The 25,689-nt window shown below is 42.9% G+C and overlaps 1 protein-coding gene across 3 annotated transcripts in view; it reads left to right on the top strand.

Annotated features, from left to right (window-relative positions):
- PCSK5 (proprotein convertase subtilisin/kexin type 5) overlaps positions 1 to 25,689 on the top strand; it is a 452,999-nt gene that overhangs the window by 84,124 nt on the left and 343,186 nt on the right. For all 3 annotated transcript variants that reach the window (XM_058695668.1, XM_058695669.1, XM_058695667.1), the window contains exon 3: positions 4,656 to 4,769. In XM_058695668.1, coding sequence (XP_058551651.1) covers positions 4,656 to 4,769 — 114 coding nt within the window. The remainder of the gene's footprint in view (positions 1 to 4,655; positions 4,770 to 25,689) is intronic.

Genomic DNA, 25,689 nt, shown 5'->3' with positions numbered 1-25,689 from the left:
ATAAAGTATACATTGTAGTGATTCTATGATCATCTATAGGTAAAATGTAAGGATTCCCTCCATCGAGTTAATTAACATATTCATCACCATATATATGTATACATATACGTGTTTTTTGGTAAGAACACTTAAGTTCTACTTTTTTAGCGAATTTCTGTCATATGATACGGTGTTATCAACTACCATTAGATTTGATCTTCGGTCATACATTAGATCCTGAGGCCTTGTTCATCTTACAGTTGAGTGTTTGTACCCTTTTACTAACCCGCTCTATGTCCCTTACCCCTCAGCCTCTGGCAACCGTTTTTCCGCTGTTTCTACAAGTCTGGCTTTTTTTTTTTTTTTTTTTTGAGTCCACATGTAAGTGATGCCTTGCAGTATTTATCTTTCTTGTGATATCGTAGCTTTTGATTAATATTTCTATAAAAGTCACATCACGTATATTCATATAGCTTCTTTTTTTATCCTATTTCAGAAAGTTGTTAAATTTCAAACTAATGAGACAGGATTTCAGCTGAGATGTTGGGCAGGGGGATTGCCCAGAATTATCCCTGAACGTGCTTTGCTTGACAAGTAAAATCTGATGAAAGAGAACATCTTTCGGCAACGATGCTGAAGCAGTGGATGCCTAGATCCACTTGGACCGTATAGGGAGACGAGGTCTGTGGGTGGAGGAAGGGACTGTCCTTATAACCTGGAGCACACGTATGTTGAAGTTCAGGGAGGATACACTGATGATCTCAAAGGTCCTGTGGTTTTTACAGTCTGGATGAACTGTAGTTCCTTAATATAAGAAATCGAGCTTTCAGAAGTTAAACCAGTGAGGGAAAGCACAGGGTTTTCCTTGTTTCCTGGGCTGACCATAGTTTTATGAAAATGAATTTCGAAGTATCTTTTCTGTGCATTGAGGCTTCTTGGCAAAAAGTGCAGTCTGTGTAATGCATTACCTCTGAGCTTTTTCTTAAAGGGCTTAAGGGCAGACATATGGATAATGGTTTAAAAATAGAAATATGGTCTTTCCAGTCATAGAAATCTTCTGATCCAAGAGGTGTTCTTCCCACTTTCCAAAAAATGTAGGGCTACATACTCATACTCCTAGATACCAAGACAAAATACATGGTATCTGACGCTAAAAAAAAAAAAACAACCCACTGTACTTTCCTTGAATATTTCAGCCCTGTGATCAGACAGTGACTTAAAGCCCCATCTCGATGCCAACTCGCTGTGTCACCTTCTAGCCACCGCGCCCTATAACTAAGCACTTTTGTTTGGTAAAATTACAGAAGAGATGCTGTTTGGTAAGATATGTTGTTCTATTTTAGGACCTGTAGTTCATCCAGGAACATGGCTGGCACTTGGTTTCTTCACATACTCCTTCCACATGTGTGCATTTGTGTTTGTGTGTGCATTTAGGACAAGTGCACACTCCCAGGGTCATTGTAGAAACAGTGATACACCCCCCACCCCGCGAACAGACTTGTTCCGATCTCTGGCAATCTATGTGCGACCACGCTGGGGGATCTGACCCCTTCTGGTTTATGGACACCTACAGGTGGCAATTGAGAATTTATGGAGGTTCTGTTAGGAAAGACCACTGCCGATGGAGGGTTCGTTTGGAGAGAGTTCCATCTAAATTTTTTTTTTTTTAACATTTATTTATTTTTGAGACAGAGAGAGACAGAGCATGAACGGGGGAGGGGCAGAGAGAGAGGGAGACACAGAATCGGAAGCAGGCTCCAGGCTCTGAGCTGTCAGCACAGAGCCCGACGCGGGGCTGGAACCCACGGACCGTGAGATCGTGACCTGAGCCGAAGTCGGACGCCCAACCGACTGAGCCACCCAGGCGCCCCGGAGAGAGTTCCATCTAAACGGATCTGCGGCCTTCTTTCCCCTAGCATACGCATGTATACTGATCTAGTCTTGCTGCGATGTGACTTGGGCGGTAATAATAAGGATCGCAGATATAATTTGCATCATCAAATTTTTCACAAATGGCCTGATTAATAGAGTGCTAGATGTCATTCGTGGAGATGACTACATTTTTATGAAGTGGAAAACTGTGGAATGCTTGCTAACTATTTCTTGGTAAAATGTAAGTCCTTCAGAGCCAAAGACTATTTTTACTCCTCTTTATATTCCCAGCACAGCGTCTGGTGCAGAAGAGACACTTAATGCTTTTTGAATGAACAAGTGGGTGAATGAGACTCATTCCTTAGAAAGATTGTTTGAAACGAAGAGATTAAAATGTTTCCTGGAAATAGAAAAAGTGCATGCACGCCCATGCTGGCTGCTCTACTTTGAGAAAGAGATCGATTTTTTCCCTATATTGTTCGAAATCCAGCCGCTTAAAAATTACCCTCTTCGTTAAAAAAAAAAAAAGTACACACATTTTTAACGCCGCATTAGTTTCGATGTGACTTCTAAAGAGCAGTCTCTTGAGTCAAAGACAAAACAAGATCCCTGTTGGCATCCCTGACGACTGTTGTTTAAAGACAACGGTTTCTTTAAAGTTTAAAGAAATGCACACAATCTCTTCTGTCCAGTGTACAAGGTATGATGTTGGGGATGTGTGTGGGAGTAGAATGTTCCAGTGCCAGAGGGCCCCCTTAGTCTACATGAATTGAAACAGGAACAGGAAAACCTTTCCTTTTGGAGAATATTATTTTTCATGTATTAGCTTTTTTTTCCCGGACTGATCATTTTGCCTAAATTACCTGTCGGAGAAGGCACGTGTATGATGCTTAGCTGGGATCCTTGTCATAAATGGATTTTATATGTGTTTAGGAGGCTGTGTAATTCTGTCTGCCTTGTTAGTGCTATCACTACGAATTCACTATTCGAATTCATCTTACATACCAATAGCCTCGTTGAATAGATTTTCTCAGTGGGAGAATCATAGAAATTTATTAGTTTGGCTATTGGCCTTCGTACCTTATTTATAACCGTGCACCTTGAGCCTGGTAATCAGTACCTTAGTATCTCCTCCAGAGATCTTTAATCAAGTAGGCAAAAGTGGTTTTGAAATCTTTACTGAATGGGAATCACTAGTGGACCACAAAGTCTCCCTCCCCTCAATTTTTAATCCCTTTGTGGAGAGAAGGGATAAATGGTAGAACGGAACATTTTAGAGTATTATGGCTAAATAAGCTATGGCCAGGGGAGATCAAACAAAGGAGAACTTAGGAACAAATTGTAGAATGCCACCCGGGCTGATACCGCATTTGAGATGCACCATTCAAAAGGGAAATTGTTTATTTTTATGTTGCCATAATGATTACCTGTTTTAAATACCACCCCCATGCGACGCCTGGGTGGCGCAGTCGGTGAAGCACCTGACTTCAGCTCAGGTCGTGATCTCGTGGTTCGTGGGTTCAAGTCCTGCGTCGGGCTCTGTGCTGATGGCTCAGAGCCTGGAGCCTGCTTTGGCTTCTGTGTCTCCTGCTGTCTGTGCTCCTCCCTTGCTCGCACTCTGTCTCTCTCTGTCTCTCTTTCTCTCTCCCTCAAAAACTAAATAAACATTTAAAAAAAAACACCTCCATAATGTAGTTCTTCCGTTTAGGTTACCATACTGTATTAAACTCAAAAGTTCTCGGTTGCCTTGTTTAAGCAAACGTTGTGGCTAAATATTTAAGACTTTCTCAAGTGTGGGGAGTTTGAATGTGAGCTGGCACGGAGCTCTGGCTCAGGAAATTGAGCGATTTCTCTAATTGTGTGCCAGAGACCCGTCTAGGGCTTTGGTTTTCTGATTCCCCGAATATTGCCGTTTCTACTACGCTATGTTGTAGGAAGCCATTTCTTTAAAAGAAAAAAAAAATTGTGATCCTAGAGGATTTGATCCCAGGATAATGTTAAAATTTGCTGTGCAATCCCAGAGCATTAAAAACATTTGATGTGTCGTGTAAGGCAAGGGTCACAAACTGTGGCCCGTGGGCCAAATGCAGTCTGCCACTTGTTTTTCTACAGAAAGCCTTACGGGAACTGTCACGCCCCTTCATTTCTGTCTGTCTGTGGCGCACAAGAGCGGAAGGAGTAGCTGCGACAGAGATCGATGGCCTGTAGGCCTAAAATATGAGTTATCTGGACCTTCATAGAAAAAGTTTGCTGACCCTTAGATGAAGTAAGGATGAAAAAAATGAGCTTAAAAAATTAACACTGTCAACTTGCAAAAAAAGAATTGGGAGTGAAACATGCTTTCTGAAGAAGCCAGAAAGCTAGCATGTTGTCGAGAGATAGGGATGATGGTGTCATGAAAGACTAGGGTGGCTCAGTTGGTTGAGCGTCCACCTTTGACTCAGGTCACGATCTCACGGTTCATGGGTCCGAGCCCCGCGTCGGGCTCTGCGCTGACAGCTCGGAGCCTGGGGCCTGCTTCGGATTCTGGGTCTCCCTCTCTCCCTCTGCCCCTCCCCTGCTCATGCTCATGCTCTCTCTCTCTCTCTCTCGAAAATGAATAAACATTAAAAATAAAAATAAGTAAATAAAGGAGAACTAGGTTTCTAGAGAATCTGAGAGCAGAGGCTCGGATTCTCGTTGCCAGCACGAAGTCTGTGACTTGAACCAAGTTGGCTCAGGATGGAAGTGCTTCAGACCGTCATTGATGTCGTGCTAACCGTGGTGGATGTTGAACGCTCACCACATGTCCTTCTTCTTGGCAGGTGGAGTGGATCCAACAGCAAGTGGTAAAAAGACGGACAAAGAGGGATTATGACTTCAGCCGTGCCCAGCCGACTTACTTCAACGATCCCAAGTGGCCGAGCATGTGGTATATGGTGAGGAAGCCTGGCCTGGGGCTGTGTTGTCCAGGGCACGTCTGTGGGGTCTGGGAAGACACAGAGGCAGTGACCAGGGATGGTTTCCTGTTCCAGGAGACCCACCATATGAGATTTGGCTGGACTATGGTCCAGCCATACGGTGATGAACCTCCATCTCCATATGGAGATGGACTATGCTCTTTTCTGGATCTTTCTGGAACTTTGCTCTTTGGTTCTAAGGCAAAAGAGAAGGGAGTTTGGATTCACAGAATTTCTGTTGGAGAGCTTACTCTGTGTAGCTTTCTACATCTGGGCCAGAGGATAGAAAAATATACTAAGGTGCAGACAGGCACCCTTAGACCTGTCAGGGATCGGGTTCCTCTCTGATACATGTGTCCTCCACCTTAAAACCAGCCTGGGTAATGGACGATGGCTCTCAGAAGTCATTGAAATGACTCTGCTGGTAAGTAACAGATTCCAGGCTTAAGTCCTCTAATATGTGCTTGCTTACGTTAGGTAATGGTTTTTAAACACTAGGGAAAATGGTTTTTTAAACTAAGGGAAAGACTGGCTGGAAAGTATGTGACTTGTAGTTAGTTCATTGGTTCAGGCAGAAACTTTCAGTGAAGGCAATTGGCTTAAGTGTTGAGTAGAGCTGTCCACCTGTTCGCCTGACGTTGCCTCCTTTGGAAATGTATTTCTTTCTCTCTGGGGCACCTGGGTGGCTCAGTCAGTTAAGCGGCCAACTCTTGATTTTGGCTCAGGTCATGAGCTCATGGTTCATAGGTTTGAGTCCTGCATCGGGCTCTGTCCTGACAGCGTGGAGCCTGCTTGGGGTTCTCTCGCTCCCTCTCTCTGCCCCTCCCCTGCTCACATGTGTGCACGCTCCTGTGCTCGCTCTGTTTCTCTCAAAATAAATAAGTAAACTTAAAAAAATATACATATATTTCTCTAGTCTCAGGGTTTTATGTTCGTGATCCCTGAGAAATACGTTACTTATTCTTACTCGTCAAATCCCCATGTCCCCGGTTTGCTCTATAATCTACAAAGAGACCTTTACCTTCCTCTTTTTTTGAAAGTCTTCATTGCTGGCTATTGCAAGGGTGTTTCCCTTAACTTCCTTTATTTTTTGCGGTCCTGTCCCTGCTTCTCTGCAAACCCGTAGCATTTTACGGACCCATCTCATACTTTCCTGCCTCTGTGCCTTTCATTCTTTCCACCTGGCTATTCTTCCTGCCTTTGCCATGGACTTAGGTGGGGACTCACCCCTTCTTCAGGGCCCATGCCTGAGGCGACTGCTCCAAGTGTCCCTTGTCCTCATCTGTCCCCTCTTCCCTTCCTCTGCTCTCCTGGGCCCTCCGTCTCTGCGGCGCGTTGGCACCTTTCCCTTGGCACTTTGTTTCGATGCTGTCGATATTTTAATCGTACTCTTGTTACACTGGGGCGGGAGCAGAGTCACTTCTACCCCCTGGAAGATCTGACCTAGCGCCTCGCGATGCCAGGAACTTGTGCTTATTTTGAGGTGGGTGAAAGCGGCTGGCTTTTCTCCCAATTTCGTTTTTCTTAGTCTCACCCAGAAGTAGAAGGTTGTGGAAATATTTCGGAACCCCCAGAGAGAATTTTACATAGAAAATTCTTTCAGGCCAAAAAAGAAAAAAAAAGAAAAAAAAAAAAAAAAAACGGGAGCCATAAAGCTAAGTTCAAAGGGAGGCGGGACTCTAAACAGCATTCGAGTAGAAATCACCTGAAGGGACAGGAGGACCCTTGACAGCTTGTTAGCTCCAAGACCTGGGAAGAGTGAGCCACCTGGGAAGGCATTGGAAAGAGTGTTGGCAGGACCTGGGGAGTCTGATGCTGACAAAATGATAAGAGTATAATGGGATGAAGAGAGGGGATGGGAGAGAAATCCCTCTCCGCCACCGTTCATGAGGCCGGGAAGAGGAGACCCTCGTCGCCTTACATTTCTTCATGCAAGAAAGAGCTGGTGTGCTGTTGGCACCGGTCCCAGCGAGCGGGGGACGTGTTGGGCAGCTTTCCCTGACCTTCTAACTGCTTCGGCAGGCTGGCCTGGGCTCTGGAGGAACCATGGCCAAGGCATTAGCACCTCGGCCAGCCTGGGGACTCCGAAGGTTTCAGTACCCGTAGAGCGAGACCTCCTCTCCCCCAAGAACCGTTGCTATTTCTTTGGAAATTCCCTTTGCATGTCAGGAAAGTGGAGGGAAGAACTTTTGTTCGGGCATTTCAACGTCGGCTGTGTTTCAGTACCTGTTTGATAATTCACATAGGTGACGTGTTTATGGAGCACTTACCGTGTGCCAGGCGATGTGCTAAATACTTTGAGTATGTTTCTAATGTAGTGTGAGCGCAAGTGCGTGTGTGGATATTGGCCCTGTTTTAAGAGCAAGGAACCTGTGGCTCCTGAAATGTAGACGACTTGTCTAAAAGCACCCAGCCTGGGGCGTCTGGGTGGCTCAGGTCATGATCTTGTGGTTCGTGGGTTTGAGCCCCACGTCCGGCTCTGTGCTGACGGCTCGGAGCCTGGAACCCGCTTCGGATTCTGTGTGTCCCGCTCTCTCTGCCCCTCCCCAGCTCGTACTCCGTCTCTCTTTCTCTCTCGAAAATAAACAAACGTTAAAATCACCCAGCCCAAACGCGGTAGAGCAGTGCTGACAAACCAGGCAGGTTGATGGGAGTCCATAGGACTGACCCGGCATCCTTTTCCTTACCCTTGTCCTACTTAGAAGCACTACCCTAAGAAAGATGCTACTCCAGCCCTCCAGGAACTTCGAATCTATCCACAGAGAAGCGACTAAGATTCAAGGCAGAGTAGTGGGTGCCATGGAGGATGAACAAAGTATCTTGGAACAACTAAAGAGTTTCGAAGCTTCCTATTAAATGGTTGCTTTTCCCTTAACAAAAGGGGTGGGAAAGAGGTTATGTACCTTAAGTTCATCTGTCAGGAGTAACGGGACGGGATGAGAGCTAGAACTTCAAATCTGCCAACCTCGATGCGGATCTCCATTGCTTCACTTACTGTGCCCATGAGTTACCTCGAACTCTCCTCAACTGTAACGTGAAAGTATCTGGTTCTTATGTATGAGTTAGCTATTGCTGTGTAACAAATCACAGAACTTAATTTTGCAAACAGCTCACGGGCCCTGTTCGGACAGGGCCCAGCAGTGACAGCTTCTCTTTCTGTGGCGCCTGGGACTTCGGTTGGATGACTCAGAGGCTTGGCTGCAGCTGGAGGATTCACTTGCAAGTGGCCTCGTTATTGGCCTCATCCTGTGGTGAGGACTGCTTGAGTGTCCACTTGAGACGGCACTGGCTTCCCCCGGGGCAAATAATCCAGGAAGTCATGTTAGAAGTAGTGATGTCTTTTATTATCTAGCCTCAGAAGTCACAGACCGTTTCTTCTGGAATTTTCTATCGGCCCCACATGCCAGCTCCGATTTCGTGTGTGAGGGAACTGTATGATGTGGATGTACATACTAGGAGGTGAGGATCATTTGGGAAGCCGGTGGCCACAATTAAACAAAGTACTACATGAGAAGCCCTTAGCGTAGTGCCTTTTCTGACACTAGAAAACCCTCAGTAAGTCTTTATTGTTATTATTCTCTGACCTTTTAATTGCAATTAAAAGGAAATACATGCTGTTTCCTCTTGTCCGTTGTTTAAACTGCTGCTAGTCAAGGAAGAGGGGGAATCACTTGTCCAGCACGTGCTTTTCAGAGCCTTCTGGTGACACATCGGTGACCCGGCTGAGCAAGGTGCTGATTTTCTTCTTCCTCTCTCTGGACCCTGGGCCCTGCTGGAGTGTTTCTGAGGGCTGCTTGGCGAGCCTCCATAGGGTCCTGCCTTTAGCTCATTAGCCTGGGCCCCGGCCTGTCATTCTATATTTATCACAGGAGAGTGGAGATTAAAGAATGGCATGAAGTGTGCCTGGGTGTCTCTTTTAATTAATTTAAAAGCTTTGCCCCTGTGGCTCCTCCCCCTGGAAACTGGTGTGTGAAACCATTATGTTTGGCCTGGAAGCTTGGGCAATATATCCGGGGAAATCTCCAACTGCATCTACAGAGACGATGGCCGTATAATTACTCCTCTGTCCTGAAATACTGTGCTCAGGCTTCCAGGAGTTGGGAGAGTGCAATCCTAAAAATAGCACTCACTTCTTGTTGCATGGACAGACTTCTGCACCTGCTCTTTGTCTGGCCAAGATGGCAAGCACCGAGGATTGGGGGAAACATGATTTGTGCTTCCTGAGATCAGTAAAGCAGGAGGGGAATATATAAGCACCAGTGAAAGTTTGCTGGGCAAGGGGTTCCTTCCAGAAGTTTCTCTGGGATTATGTACGTAATCCCTCTCTCTCTGTCCCTCCCCCATTCATGCTCTGTGTTCATCTCTCCCTCTGTCTCTCTCAAAAAAAAAAAAAAAAAACAACTAAAAACACACCCAAGCTTGCCTCCCCCCCCCCCCCCCAATCAGAGATTCTTTATGTTTTGGGGGAGTGTGGCTTGAGTGGGGGTATTTTATCAACGCTCACTGGGTGATTCTAATAAGCAGTCGGGACTGAGAAGCACGGCTGCGAGGTAGGAATCCTGTGTCACTCATTGCCTGAGGTCTGATAAGTAAGAAATGCTCCATAAATGCTAATCAAACAAACACTTGAGTAATCTGGAACAAAAGCAGTTCTTTGGTGATCTACGTAGTAGAGAAAATAATTGCTCACCTTTGAGTGCTCAGTATATGTCAAGCATGCTTGCAGACTTTCACATGTGGTATCTTACTGCCAGGTTTCTAGTGAGTTGGGACCTATTATTATCTTCATTTTACAGATGAGGAACCCAAAGAATAGACACATGAAGTAACTTGTCCAGAGTCCCACTGTTTATCAGGGGCAAGCCCTGGTGTTTAAAGCCAGTTGCTCTGAGCCCTGAGGCCGGCCTTCCAACCTTGACATCCATGGTTCTCAAACTGGCGGCGTCAGAATCATCTGGAGGGCTTGTGGTCTACCCCTCTCACACACACCCCCAGCCTAGATCTGGGAATCTGCATTTATTTCTAACAGGTTCCCAATCTATGCGGACGTTAGGGTCCCGGGACCCGCCTGAGACCACTTTGTTCTACCCTACCTCAGACACGAGGTTTATATGACTACAGCCAGCTTCCATATTCCTACTATCAGCTAGGGTAAGAAGGGGTTTTTAAACTTAAGGGACATTTTAAAGCATGCTTGGTCAATTTAACTTGTTTTTCTGGATCTTCTACCTTTCTGTTACCACATTTTCTCTTTGGGAAGCTGGCAGCTTTAATACAAGAAGATATTTTTACTTTACTTGCATTGATTGGAAATATGCTTGGCTTCTATATTCTTTCAAGATGCTCCACAGACAAAGGTTATCTGACAGGAAAGGTCACCAAGATTTGGCCACGTCTGTGGGAATTTGGTACGATAGAAAGGGTTTTAATGTACCCGGCTGGTATAATGGATCATTATGACCCTACTAAAGAAAATTCAGCTCGACTCTAGAGACACCAAGGCTAAGTAAGGTGCCTCTCAAGGGTCTGGAAATGCCAATCGAACAAATTCAGGGGGTTTAGATATTTTTTTAAGTTATCGTAAAATATTTCAGGTATAGAGACACTTCGAAGGACACCACAAATACCTGTCCACCCACCCCCCGACTGAGGAATAGAACATGATACCGTTGAACCCCCCCCTGTGAGCTCTGTCCTAATAGCATCCCTCCCTCCCCTACAGAGTTAGCACAGATGCTCAATTTGAAATGCAGGGGGGAGATGCCCTTTATTGGCAGATTCTTGTTTGTGGGAGGGATCTTCAGTTCGCAGCAGCTTAACGTTTTTTGAAATCCTAAAATACACATCCATGGGTGGAATGCAGCACTTGGGCTATTGATGAATAATCCCGGGAAAACCACCTGGAAATGAAACTTGGGTGAAAAACCAAGTTTGATAGAAAAGGTTTTATTCCTTTAGCCATGTAAATATTTTATTATGTAGAGAAAGTGATGTAGCGTTGTACAATATCTCTTGTCTGACTGTTAAGAAATAATATATTTTGGGGAAAAAAAAGAACTAGTAACGATTTTGGACAAGCCCGTAGTTAATAACTTAATTTTTTTCCCCCTCTTGCCTTGTAGAAGGCAAGCTCAGTTGAAAAGAAAAAAGTAAAGAAGGGCTTGTGAAATCTTGCTGTTTGACTCTCAGACTCTGGTAGTTAGTATGACTGATATTCCGAGTTTGTCGTCTTAGTACAGTGGAATTCTCTGTGATGAATAGAGGGTGGCCTATTTAATATGCATCTTTCAAGCCAGGCTCTAATAAATGGGCTCCCTTCTTTTGATGTACCACCTCGAGATTTCATGAAAGCTCTCTGGGTGGTTTTTCTGAGGGGAAAAAATTATATTTGTCGATCGGCAGCGTGAAAATTAGCTGAGTTCGACTACGCGTGTGGGGCCATATCTGCCCCAAACTATGAACTAGCTAGGATAGTAATCGTGAAAAATGATTTTAAGCCACATGGTTCTTTCTCAGCCAACTGGATGGTGTTCAGTACTCCAAGAGTTTGAGACATTGCTGTTTCTGTGGTTGGCACACATCTTCCTAATGATTTATACTGTCATTTGACTCTAATAAAATCTGGTGGAGTTTGTGGCATTATTGTCCTGGCAGCTTGGAAGTCGTCCTTTTAAAACACCCCATTTAGCTGGTTTAATTGAAAATGCAACATGGTGCAAATCTGCAACCATGGGGCACGTCTTGAAGCAAACAGGTGGCCTTCTGAGAAAGGGCAGACTCCAGCCAAGCTGCAAACGATGTACTGGGAGGACCGAGTGGGGGCTTAGGCATGAGTTTGGTGTTCTAGTATTTATTTCTAAGCAGCTCCGTGTCCTGTAGAAGTGTATTTTAGATCAACCTTAGCCCATGTGGGGAAAAAAAAAAAAAAAGAGACACCTGGACTCGGCATATTTTCTTAAGTTCACTCCTGCTTCACGCCCTCTAGTTCCACATGGCCAATTCAACTGGATACTGGGTCAGGGGAGAGCATGCACTACCAATGGGCCCGTGTCTTCCTTTCCAGCTCAGCCCTATCCCGCGAGCTCCCCGCTGTTGACGGACCGCGCTTTTGTTTCCTTACCGCTTCAGATTCGCCGTGTCCCCTGTGTTGGGGTTCCCCAAGACCACCCCAGCCTCGGTGATTCACAAGGAAGACTCACATGATTCCTCATACAGTCACACTCATGGCTATAGTTGATTGCAGTGAGAGGATACAACACAGAATCAGCAAAAAGAAAAGCCACATGGCACAAAGTCCAGAGGAAACGAAGCTTCAGCATCCAAGAGACTTATTTCAGTGGAGTCATACGGAAAGCACTTAATTCCTCCGGCAATGAATTGTGACAACATGTGCGAGATGTTGCCTGCCAAGGAAACTCATTAGGGACTCCCTGCTCAGGGTTTTTGTTAGGGGTGGCTGTATAGATACCCAGTGTCTACCGCGTACCCAAATTCCCTACTCTTGGAAGGTATTTAGCATAGACCATATCGTTTGCGTAAATACTTAGGCACCGTGCAACATTTTGATGAAGGAATGGTGAGAACTTTCCCCAAGTCTCAAGTTTGCAGCTGCCAGCCAAGGTATTTAGGGGGGCTGAACGCAAACGTGGCTGGGTTGGAATAATAGCTCCAGCTTCATTAAAACTTTGTGTTCACTGAACAAATAAATTAACACGGAAGAAAAATATTCATTAGTGTTCCCCCCGAAGAAAGCAAACTAAATCCCAAGTATGGTCCATATTTGTTTTACAGACTAGAAAAATCCAGCTGAATCAGAGTTCGTGTTAGGCAGGTATTCATTCATTCATTCATTCATTCATCCATTCATTCATTCTTAGAGAATTGCTTTTTTTTCCCCAGCACTTACAGTGTTCTGGATACCAAGGATGAAATAGTAAGTTGACCACAGTGCCTTCTTTAATGAAGAGTAAGCAAGCAGTTTATGGGTAGAAGGTTGAGTTATTCTGCTTCGAAGAGGCTAGTAATTGACGATCTACCTGAAAAAAAAAATCACTTCAGATATTATTTATTCCCGCCAGGTGCAAATTATTACAATCTTTATGAATTTCCTTGAGCAAGATAGAACTTCTTCCATTCTGGTAGTTGATCTTTTCAGCTTCACTTTCACGGAGTCAAAATACGTGGGTAGCCTGGTCCTTTGGGCCCTACTCTAACGTGGTGAAGGGTCTGTTAACAGCAACAGAGTTGTGTTTGTCAAGACTTTAGTCAAACCTTTTCTTTAATTAGTAGCTCATTTTCTCTTAGAAAGCACATAGCATGGACCCCTAAGCTCACTCAATCTGTAGTTGTCTTCTTAGTGTGTTGAAGACAAGTTCTTTTGTCAAACGGTTCCTCTGAAATCCTCCTTCTCATGACTTTTCACGCTGAGTTAGGGCTAGTTCCGGTGATTAAAGCACACACTTCTGGCCTGTTTTACCATCTCTCTGCCAATAAGTAGGATTTCCTTTGTACGTACTCCATAAATGTTGATAGAAAATGAGGAGAGGGGGTCAGTCGCTGAGGCTTCATCTGAAATTTTCCCAATTCATAGAACTGAGTTGGCTCATTCTAAAAGATGATGATGCCTTCAGATGTCCTGTGTTGAGAATTCAAATGCTACAGTTATCTGAGGCATCTGGAATGCTATTTTTCCTTAATTTTGGTTAGCAGTGAACTTGGCTGGAAGTCAGTAGAGTCAAAGGAATAATTTTTAGCATCGCAGTGATGGGAAGAATCAAAACACCCAAGCTGCCTGGGGAAGAGAAAGTAATAACCGTCTTCAAATGGAATGCACGGGCACATCAATGTAATTTTTTCCAGTTTCTCAAGTGTAAGAAAATCCTTGCTAGACTGGCAAGGCCTAGGGATGGGATTCTAGGCTAGCAGTGGCTAATCCAATATGCAAATGGTACATGCTGAGAGGCTTTCTGCACAACAGAGGAAGCCAAAGTATAGTGAGAGAAGTAGAATGAAACCAGAAATTCCAGAAAGAGGATTTGATTATGTAATTGAGTAGGTCAGAATCAAACTTGGGTTATACTGTAGAGGTGCTCTTCGTGATGGGAGAGGATGTGGACAAAGTGAAGAAGTCATTCACTTGATTATTCTTTCTTTGATTAAGAGGAGAAGAACCCAATAAAAAATTCCTTCCTTTATGCTAAGGGGAGAAAAAACATCAGTGTGGATGGTGTCTATTCAGATATTTAGTACAAGATTTACAGAATAGTCTTAAAGACCACTTGGACGAGATATAGCTTTTTTTTTTTTTTTTTTTTTTTTTTGTCAGTCTTTTCTCTCTTAGTTTCTTGTTGAGTCGAATCTTGACCCTTGTAAAAAGTCTACTGGGCTGGAAGTTCTGATCGCAACAGACTAAATTAGCATGTCTGAAGTAAAGAAAATGATGCCCAGGTAGCATAGGACTGTGTTCTTTTAATGATCTCTTTGCATGGTTTCCTGAAACCCAGTTAAATTAGTGTTTTAAAGCTCGATGTTTGGGTTTGTTACCTAGCGATAGAGAAACCATTTTTATTTTTCAGTCAACGAAAAGAAATTCACCGGGACTCTCAGCAGTAGTCAGTTAAGCATAGCAGGGCTACATAAAATTGTTTTTAGATCATTCCTGCTCTGCTTAAATGTTTTATATGCCTGTTCTCATTTTTCTTCCACGCCTGTGCTCCGGATCCCGGGCCCTCTGCTTCACATCCATGCACACGACACACAGAAGCACACAGAAACCAACGCTGTGCATGTTTTTGCAATTAGTACCCTGAATCAGGTGGTCTTTAAGGTACGGAAAAAAGAGTTACAAGACCACCACATTGGAACGGGTCTGAAAAATAACTTAATGCAAGCCCTCAGCTCATGTTCAGTACCCACTTTGTATATTTTTACTAACCAGAAGTATACTCTCCTCACATAGCCCTGTCTTGCCATAATGAACAATTTAGTTCAAAAACACTTCCTCGTACTTGATCAGAAACTTATGTCCCTGTCACTTTACACACTCCTAAGTTCCGGGTCTAAACTCCGGGTGGAGGATCACATCTGATCCCTATTTCTCCGGCTTTCACTGCAAGCATTACACAAACTTCTTTGGAAATTGAAAGCAAAAGCCGAGAAAATAATATAATGAGCACCATGTCTCATCTCCAGCTTCCATAATGATCAACTCAAGGCCAATCTCCATTCATTTATTGCCCCCTCTACTTGATTATCTTAAAGCAGTTCACCCACTTCATTCCATCCCTAAATATTACAGTATGTATCTCTGAAAGATAAGGGCCATTTTTTTTCCACAGTAAAATCATAATACCATCATCACTTGTAAAAAATTAATGATAATTTCTTTATAGTATCAACTCCCCTGTCTGTTTTCAGATTTTCCCTATTGTCTCCTAATATTTCCATTTTGTAATGTGTTAGTTGGTCGCCTAATATTGTTTCTTTGTAATTTGTTAATTAAGGTCCAAACAGAGTTCATACGCTGTGATCGTTTGGTACTTCTCATAAATTCCTTTTATTCTATCTCTAGCTTACCTCTTTTTTTTTTTTTTTTTTGGTTGTTTTTCCTTTTTTGAAGCATCTAGGGCATTTAGAGCTTTGTGTGGTCAAGATTTTGCTGACTCCATTTTTATGGGGCCTTTTATCATGTTCTATCTCTAATATTGTCACTAAATTGATAGGTAGTAGGAGGGGAAGGCTCGATCCAAGTTCACATTTGTTTTCGAGAGGCTGAGGATGAGCCTGATCACCACGTCGTTGGTGTGCACTTCCGTCAGGAGGCACGGCTTGTCTGCTTTGGGCTACTCGCGGGTACCCTCACGCAGGCCCTTTAGTTATTCGTTAGGGTTTGCAAAATCGTCACGGTCTCTTCCTGCGACTCCTTCTTCATTCATTGGCTGGAATACTTTAATCAAGGGGGACTTCTCATCAGTTACTCGGTAGGTGCCACGAGGTACAGTGCCACAGTTCTTCCGTCGTCTCGGAGGTTCTTTTCCTAGCATTCATCAAAAGCTACCAGGGAGGTGTTTTGTTTTGTTTTCAAGTTTTATTACAAAATAATGGGTTTACGTATAGTTGATGTGCTTTATTCCATTGACGTTATTGCTTTAAGGTACCCCGTCTTTGGTCAGTGAGAGCGCATTCCTGTTGGCTCCTAGGTCCTTTTGACATGTCCCTAATACTCTTTTTTTGTGTGTGCGGTACGACAAGCTGTTGTATACACCCCTTGGGTATTTCTTGTTCCAGAAATGGAATCAAGCCATTTCTCCAAAGACCCCTTGTTCCTCCTTTTTAAAAAAACTGATATTTAGAGACCCCCCCCCACCCCCCGCAATATGAGTGCTGAGATCCTCACTATTACTGGATTAGTCTTTAGGGCTTTTTAGTTAACAGCGTTGGAAATGTGCATTTTTATGTGTGAAATCTACCACGGGTTTATACAGATAGGTCCAATTTGAAAGGAGTTCTACAGTTTATCCTCATCAGTCTTACATCTGTGTCTTTTCTCAGGCTGAGAATTCTGTTCTCAGGGATGCCGACCAAATTCCCCACTATGTTACATCTATTATTCCATCATAATTGGGTTTTTTTTATTAACATGTTGCAGTTTATTTCATATTCTGCACTGTCATCGGAAGAATCGAAAAATATTACAAAGACCTGCGTTACTTTAGCTTGTACGGGCAATAGATGGAGAGGGGCCAAATTATCTGTTCCAGCAACCTGATGTCTGGGAATTCATCTTCTATTTTGAAGGGATGAAGTTAACTTCACTAGGTCTATGCACAGTAGCCTATAATTATTTCCTCTAATGTGCCTTCTTTAGAAAAGAGTGTATTAAACTTGCCATTCTTTATTAGTTTGAAAGATGAGGTAAAACAGGACTTAGAAACATTTCTAATTGTAGAAGTTTGTCCAAGGAAATAAAAGATTAAAGAGATCCGTAATGATCAAACCCGATTCAATCTGGACAAGTAAAAGGGAATGCGCAATGAACAAATCATTTAAACTGGTTGTATGCACTAATGAGCAGTGAATGAATTCTATCCTCCCAGGACTTGAGAACGAGGAGTTACCCCAGACTGTTCAATAAAAGCATTAATTCAATGTGTAACAGAAGGGAAAAATGAAGGAAAGCAGCAAGGAAAATAATTCCCACAGAAGAAAGTAAATTGGTAATGATTTTATTCCTTCAGCATTTATTGAGTCCCTCCTCTGTATCAGACATAATTCAACCTGCTGGGGATACAAATATGAAAAAGTTGTGTGGTCTGCTAGGTCACAGCAGGTTGGGAAATCACGAACTTTCTATACTAGCAGTATAATACAGGCATGCTCACAAGTACCGTGGACCCCTGCAAGTATAGTTAAAGTTTTTGGTGTCGAGTTAGAATCTTTTCTTTGATTGCCTCGACCTCAGATTTCTATTGTGGAAATGACGTGCCTGAAATTAAGTGATGGTACGTGGTAGGATTTCTTTTTCAGGCGAATGAAGGACTTCCACGGTCATTAACAAAAGTTATTTCTGATGGAGCACTGCTTCTAAGGATTGCTGATAGATAGCTCCAAAGTCAAGTGGTTTGGGACACACTGGTTTGAACAAACCTAAAATGTTTCTTTACCGCAGGACTTCTCAGAGCCTTTTCTATTCTAATCTGCTTTGTGAATTGATAGCAGAGGGATGAAAATGTAAGTGAAGAGTTGTTTCTCTAATTTATTTATCCAAGAAAAAAATATATATATACATATGTACGTGCATATGTGTATTTTTAATTTTTTTTTAATTTTTTTTAACGTTTTTATTTATTTTTGAGACAGAGAGAGACAGAGCGTGAACGGGGGAGGGTCAGAGAGAGAGAGAGAGGGAGACACAGAATCTGAAACAGGCTCCAGGCTCCGAGCTGTCAGCACAGAGCCCTCGTTCTCAAGTCCTGGGAGGATAGAGTTCGACGCGGGGCTCGAACTCACGGACCGCGAGATCACGACCTGAGCCGAAGTCAGCCGTTTAGCCGACTGAGCCACCCAGGCGCCCCTGTGTGTATTTTTTAAAGTAGCCTCCGTGCCCAGCACAGAGCCCAACACGGGGCTTGAACTCATCACCCTGAGATCAAGACCTGAGCCGAGATCAAGAGAGTCGGACACTCAACTGACACCCCACCCGGGTGGCCCAAGAAAAAATATTTTTCATGAAATGTTTCCTTTGAGGTCGTTGGAGTTGTAAGTTATCGGAAACTTCAGTCCAAACCGGGGGGAAGGAAAAGTAATAGAAGAGAGAGAATTGACGGGCTCGTAGACTGCAGCCTGGCACGCCTCTGTTGATCCAGAAAGTACAGCCGTTCTCTAGGACCCCAGTTCTGCCACCAGTCAGGGCGGCTGTGATCTCTCCAACTGTTGGCTTCTTTCTCCACCAGCCTTTCTGCTCATGGTTACAAGAGAGCTGTCAATAACGCCTCGTTCAAATCTGATGGAAACGGTAAGAGCTTTTGCTCTGATATTCTGAGAGAAGTTCTAGGGAGCACACCCCTTCTTGTCCATCTCTCCTCCCCTCTTTCCCTATTCTGTTCACGGTTTCTGACCAGTAACCTTGTCTGCCTTGTCAGACACCTTTGGGGGCGAGGTGACTTAGAAGGAGGGCAGAGCCTGAGTGGCAAGAGGAACGAAAACGAGAGGCTCTGGGAAGGTCTCTCCACCCCTGACTGTGATCTGGGGACACGGATGGGCACCCTTGTCATGCGTGTTCCATGAGCAAGTGAAGGCGGCTGTTGATACAAAGGCTTCAGCGGACAGTTTTAGAGAAGAGACAGCTGCCTCAGCGAGGGCCCAGCGTCTGAGGGCAGTGGGTGGTCTGGGGGACACTGGCATGGCTTCCTCTTGGCTCCTGGTGCTTCCAGATGCCGACTGCCTCTCTCTGGATCATCTTGAAGTCTGTCATTATGGCAGGGGCTCTTTGCTTTGTGCCCTTGGGGGCTTAACTGTTTGATATGTTCAAAACAAAAAAAAAATGTGCCTGTGGTACAGTCTCTCCAGTGGTTCATTGTGATAAATTTGAGATCCCCAGAGAAGTTGAAAGACTAGTAAGAACACATACATTTCATTCACTTGGATTTACCAAAAGTTAACGTTTTCCCTTTTCACGTACGCGCATGCGTGCGCGCGCACACACACACACACACACACACACACACACACACACCCCTTTTTCCAGAATTTTGAACATTGCAGACGCTGTAAAAATGCACCCCCTAATATTTCAGGATGCCTCTCCTAAGACTATTTTCCCAAATAACCAAAACGTCATTGTCGGTTCTAGGAAAGTGATCTTACCCAGTTGACCGTCTTCAGATCTCGCCAGCGGTCACAAAAAATTTCTTTGATCAGAACTCAGAATCCTATGTTGCCATTATTCTCTCCATGTCTCTATTTCCCTTAATCTAGAAGATCCCCTCTCCCTTCACTGGGCTTGAGGAGTGGTCTTTCGTATTGATGGTTTTGATGAGACCAGGCTAGTGGTTGTAGAGTAAGTCCTACTTTGGATTTGGTTGATGGGTTTTTGTTTTGTTTCGTTTTGTTTTTCCGGGACTGGAGGAAGGATTAAGCATTTTTGGTACAAAAACCACCCAGGTGACATTATACCCTTTTTGGTGCCTCATGTCGTAAGGTTAGAAGTCCCGTTTTTGGTGGTGGTAAATTTATTTACTCGTCTGGTTGAGGCATCTGCTAGATTTCTCCACTGTAAAGGTGGATTTTGTCTTTTTAACTAATCAAATTTGAGGGCTAATATTTTGAGACTTGTGAAGATTTTATTGCTTCTCAACCTCTCCCCAAGATTTTAGCATCTATTGAGGATTCCTCCCCAAGTTGATATTAGATCAGTGGTTTCGAGATGAGGATTTTCCAATTCTGTAGTCCCTTCATGACTCTTCCTTTTTACTATTCTTATGAGCTCATGGATTCTTCTTAAATGTAGTGATTCATGGATGACATTATTTCTGTTTGGTTCTTCACTTGTCCTGAGTCTGGTGAGTGGGTGGCTTTTCAGGTTGACTCCTGTGTTCTGTTGAGAAGTCCCCAGTCTGTTTTTTCAGTGCTCCCTCTTCTATGGTACAAGAAAATGTTCACTTTGTATTTTCTCTACCTCAGACCCAGATATAGCCATTTCTCCAAGTTGATGATTTCTCCTGTTGAAGAATGATATCTATATTTTTTAAGTTTATTTATTTATTGAGAGAGAGAGCACGGGAGGGGGAGAGAGAGAAAGAGAGAATCCCAAGCAGGCTCCACACTGGCAGCTGTCAATTTAGAGCCCAACACGGGGCTCAAACTCAGGAACTGTGAGATCATGATCTGAGCCAAAACCAAGAGTCGGATGCTCAACCGACAGAGCCACCCAGGCGCCCCAATGAGGAATGATATTAAAGTCAAGATCTTGGTAGTAAGAGTGTCCTTCATTCTAGGCCCTTTTTCAATCAAAGAGTCTAGAGATCAGGATCATGTATCTGGAGTTGGTTGTGGTACCACGATTTAATCCACTAATACGGGTTCTTCCTCTTCTTAACCCATTTCGTATTTCTCTCCCCTCCCTCCCACAGTGAGAACCAGGGTTTTTATCAATATTAATAAACTTACTACTGGACGCACAAAATAGTATTGAAATGACTTCACCGATACCACTGCTAAAAACAGATTTAAGTAAAATTCAAGATTTCTTTTTGTTCTTAGAATAAATCCCCCTGTGGCAATCCAGTCAGGCTACTCAAGTCAAAAGTTGCTTGAACAAATACTTTTTCTCCTCTATGATGATATCATTAATTTGATATCTAGTCAGGTTAACTTGTTTCTCTTTGGTTCAATTTAAGAGCACCCTCCTCCGTCTCTGTATATTTAATTTTATTAATTTATTTTCTTTTGTAATATGTAAAACTATGGTTCAAAGTAAAATGCTTAGGATACTATCCATGCATTTTTTTCTTCTTTCTTTTATTACTTAATATACCCTGGAAATCACTCCATAGTAGTTCATAGGGATCTTTCTTCTTCTTTTTTACAGCTGTGTTGAAGGCGAGTTACCATAGTTTATTTCACTGGACATTGATGAACACAATTAGGTCGTTTGCAGTATTTTGTTTTTACCAGTACCTCCATACTTGATAACCTGATGCATATGTTTCTCTGTGTTGTTAGAGCTTTATTTTCAGGGGAAATTCCTAGCTGTGGGGTTGTTCAGTCAAAAGGCAAATGCAAATGTTAGAGTTTGTCTAACCCCCTTAGTGGGGGCTGGAATCGTTTATATTCCCATCGGTGCTTTTGAAGAAGACCCGTTCCCCTCACCTTACTGTGTTGTTGGTGGTGAATTTGGACGAGTTTGGGAGGTGAGAAATGGTGTTTCTGGATATGTTATCTGATATTAGTTTACAATGCCTATCATTTTAATTACCCTAAGCCATTATTCTTGGACATTGGGAATACTGCGTTCTAGAAGTCAGATTCTGCCTTATGAGCGAATTTTAACACATTTTCTTTGAGTGGCAATTTTTAAGCTCATGGCATTTATATACATGCCAAAAAGCCTCAACTCTGCCATACTATTTTACCATATATATATACACGTATATACATATATACGTATATATATATGTGTACATATATATATATACGTATATATATATATACGTGTATATATATATATACGTATATATATATAAAGTATGTATACCATTTGTATTGTGTTGTTTTCACTGTGTTTCCTTGTGTGCTTTGTTTTTCCTTTTTTAAAATAATTTTTTTGGGGGGTGCCTGGGTGGCTCAGTCGGTTAAGCATCCAACTTCAGCTCAGGTCATGATCTCGCAGTTCATGAGTTCGAGCCCCACATCCGGCTCTGCACTGGTGGTGTGGAGCCTACTTGGGATTCTCTCTCTCCCTCCCTCTCTCTCTGCACCACCGCCCCCCCCCCACCGACTTGCACACATACACACTCTCTCTCTCTCAAAATAAATAAATAAACTTAGAAAATAAAAAAATAAAAAATTTTGTTTGGCTTTTGGGAAAGTTTCGATTTTTATTTTAGTGATTATTACAAATAACGTTTATAGGCTCTCATTTCCTTTTTTCCTCTCTTAGGCTTTTATATTTGGTTTGTCAGCTTTAAATGATAGTCTTCAACTCTTACAGTCCAACTATTCATTAGTTTATTCTATCTTAGCATTTCTAATTTTTTCATCTCTATTTTAAGTTCCTTTTTCCGGCTTTGTCAGAACACATAACATATACTTACTTTTCTTCTATCCTTTTCCTACCTCTGCTCTTAATATCAGATTACAATTATAGTTCATGCTCATTGTCAGTTCTTTGGCCAGTCATGTGTTGGTTGGATGAAGCATATCCCCTGCTACACTCCCTAGAAAGGGTTTATTAGTGTAAAATTCCCTGAGTTCTTAATTGTATAAAATAGTTTTTATAGCCTTGATACGTGAAGGGTACCCTGATTGATGACTTCTTTTTACCTTGCTAGTGACTCTCTTTTCCCTCTCTCTCTCTCTCTCTCTCTCTCTCTCTCTCTCTGTCTAGAGGCACAGAGGATTTTTTTTTTCTTTAGAGAATTGTTAATAATTAGATACAGTTATAAGTATATTGGATCTTCTTTGCCTGTTTTCTTAGCTACTTGCCCTTGGATCCTTTTAACCTCTACTTTGTTTTTTTGTTCTGTTATTTTTCTATCTGTATGACTTTCCTCAGTGCTCCTGATTGTAGCTTCAGTTGAATTAATTCTCTGCTAGAGACCTTATAACTTAATTATTGTTTTTTTAATTAACACATTTTTTTAAAGTTTATTTATTTATTTTTGAGAGAGAGAGGGAGTGAGAGGGGAAGGGCAGAGCACGAGGGAGAGAGAGAATCCCATGCAGGCTCCACACTGTCAGCACAGAACCTGATGTGGGGCTCGAACTCATGAACTGTGAGATCATGACCTGAGCTGAAACCAAGAGTCAGAGGCCTAACCAACTCAGCTTCCCAGGTGCCTCTAATGATGACTTTTAATATAGTTTTATCTTTGATTTATTTCCAGGGTTTTAGTCAACACTAGTTCCACATCTTTCTGGGTGTTTTCCTGTCCATATGTGTTTTAAAATTTTTAATTTGAGCTCTCTTCTCATATCTTCAGGCTCTACGTTAGTGTCTTCTGTTAGAGTTTACGTGTCAGAGTTTTGTTCTGTTGCAGATTCTTGAGCAGGAATTTTAGAAGCTGGAGTATTTTGATTCACCTTTTATTTCGTGCTTGTAGAGACGTTGCATGGATATTTGCCCACTGGTTTCCGTTTGTTTTGAAATGTTTTTCTTTCCTAGGCCATTAGAAGCAGTTACGTGTGGACAGAGGTGGCGAGCTCAGATGAGTTGTTAAGTTCCACATTCAAGAGTGCACTGGCCTCTCAGTACACTACAGTTTATTCGCTTTCATCACCGTTTTGGGAGGGAGTTGGTCTTCTGACCTTGTGACTTTTCTTTTCTTTCTTTGTTTTGGCGTCTACTGTTTCTCTTTTTCCTATCTCCTTCTCCAACAAGTCTTCAAAGAGTGCCCCTTCCAGGTAGCCCCCTCTCCCCGCAGAAGATGGCTCCCAAGACTGCCATCTCTGCTCCTTTGCACTTTGAGCCCTGTGCGGGTTTCAGATCTGTTCTTAGTATTTCTCTACTGAAGATGGAGCTTTCTCTTTATGTGGTGATTATACCTGTGTTATATGGGGATTCTGTTCCCTCTCTTTACTTGTCTGCTTGGTCTCTAGCTGACTGTCTGCCCTGGAGTGGTCTCCAGAGCCAGTTCTGCTGGATTTGACCGTTCTTCTACTTCTGCGCCAACTGGGGGTTCATTGTGTTCTTTTTCTCTTGGTTATGCTGTGGATTTGTATGACCCATATTTTAATAATTTCTCCTGTTCGGTCTCCATGTGTTTTTCGAAGGCGGCATGAAGAGATCACAATCTAGGTGGTTTTCATTATCCTACTGAAATCAGGAGTAGATTCTCCAGAGCCTCTTCTGGATGTGAAGAAAATGGAACATAGCAGGTTTCCTTCCCTTTGCGTCCCTGTGGTAGCGATCTTACTTCTTCTCCGGGAAACACAGATGTAATTGGTTGAACTAGGAGACGTCACAATCAGTAACAAATTATTACCATTCCAGAGAGTTACCTTCTGTGAGACTTACGGTAGTAAAGGTTGCCAGATTTAGCCAACACAAATACAGGAAGCCTAGTTAAATTTGAAACGTAATAATTCCAATAAATAATGAACAACATTTTAGTATACCTTTGCCAAGTAGGAACGGATCAAAGGATGGGTCTGATACTGAGGGGCTTCTTTCTCTTGTGAAGAAAAGCTTTTTGTGACTTTTCCTTCCTTCCGGAATGGGATACTGGGGAGGGATGTGGTATGTGAAACCGCAACAGTTTCACTTGCAACCTGGAGGCACCTTCAAGGGACAGAGGTCAGCTGCATATGGCGGCTGAGCAGTCACCGAGAACCTGGTCCCTTAATGATATCATTAAGCTGCTGCACCCAACTCGGAATCCCCTAGTTCCTGATTTCTTGAGGAACAAGTAAATAACTTTCTGACTGTGATTCGTTAGGTTTTCTTTTCCTTATAGCTGAAACCATTCCAAGCTAATACAGACTTATTCTCACTAGGAAGTAACTTCAGGAATTTTATAGATTCAACCCATTTTTTTTACAGGAAGGTTTATTTTTTGTGTGAGATACAGGCTTTTGGGAACAGCGACCGGTCACTTCGTTGTTTACCTTGCCCCTTTCTTCCCTCCTACGGAAAATAAGGGTGTTGCAGAATGAAATGGAGAGGGTGGGTTTTCCCACATGTCACCTGGGCAGCTGTTTGAATCTCCTCAGATCCAACTGAACATCTTTCCCCACTTTGTCAAGCTGGAAGTCTCTCCCCTAAAATCAAAGGTGGAAACATACCCCTGTTACACACTGAGATGTCTTAGACCGCGATTGATTGTGGAGTATTTATATTAATTCCCTATGGAGAGCCTAATTGGATATAGGTAGAAAAGACAACAGATGCTGGAAAACTATGTTCTAAGATACGGACTGTAGTCCTGGTGAGTGTGTTCATGGGAAGTGCAAACGCTAGTGTTGAGTTATCCTGAGTCATCATTTCTTTCATTAGTAAATGGCGGGGGAAAGTGACCCGTGTTACAGGAGCAGTGTTCCAGTTCACCCTGACTATGCTGTTATAAGAGTTACTAGAGACAAGGTTCAATGCCCACACCCTAAAAATGAAGATGTACCACTGTGTTTGTCTACAGCACTTTCCTGGCATTGCTGTCTTTCCTCCGACCAAAGATATTCCATGGGAGGCTATTAAAGCAGGTTCCTTGGCTAGATTCTTAAAAGCATTCGACATTTTTTATTAGTAAGAAAAACATTTGCAATTACGCTTAACTTGCTAGTGTAGGATAAAAATGACCTTGTTTTCTGGCCCATTATATTTCAGGGTCTAGAGAGAATCTCACCAGGTTGGAGAAGCCATCTTTTCTGAGGGTGCCTTTATTGAATAGCTAATCAAATGTATTATGTGGAATCCTCTGTCTTTTCAGAAGCATCTTCTACTTGCCACAGTAGGAGAGGCATTCGATGTATTCTTGGCCTGTCCAAGCAATATGCGTTATGGTCCTTTGAGGCAACTTTGTAGATGTTATGCTAGTTTACGTCTTTAAGTGGACATTGGAAGCAAAGGTGTCAGGTGGATTCAGACAGTTATTTTTACCCAGTGTAGAAGGAACAGTATTAAAGTGGGCTTGTCTGCAGCTATCTGAATTGATTTTGTTGGTTGTCAAAGGTGAGATTGTTTTTG

This window comes from Neofelis nebulosa, chromosome 12 (genome assembly GCF_028018385.1).
Source record: "Neofelis nebulosa isolate mNeoNeb1 chromosome 12, mNeoNeb1.pri, whole genome shotgun sequence".
Taxonomy (NCBI): Eukaryota; Metazoa; Chordata; class Mammalia; order Carnivora; family Felidae; genus Neofelis; species Neofelis nebulosa.
Note: the sequence above shows the minus strand (reverse complement) of the source record. Positions and strands in the feature narration are given on the sequence as shown.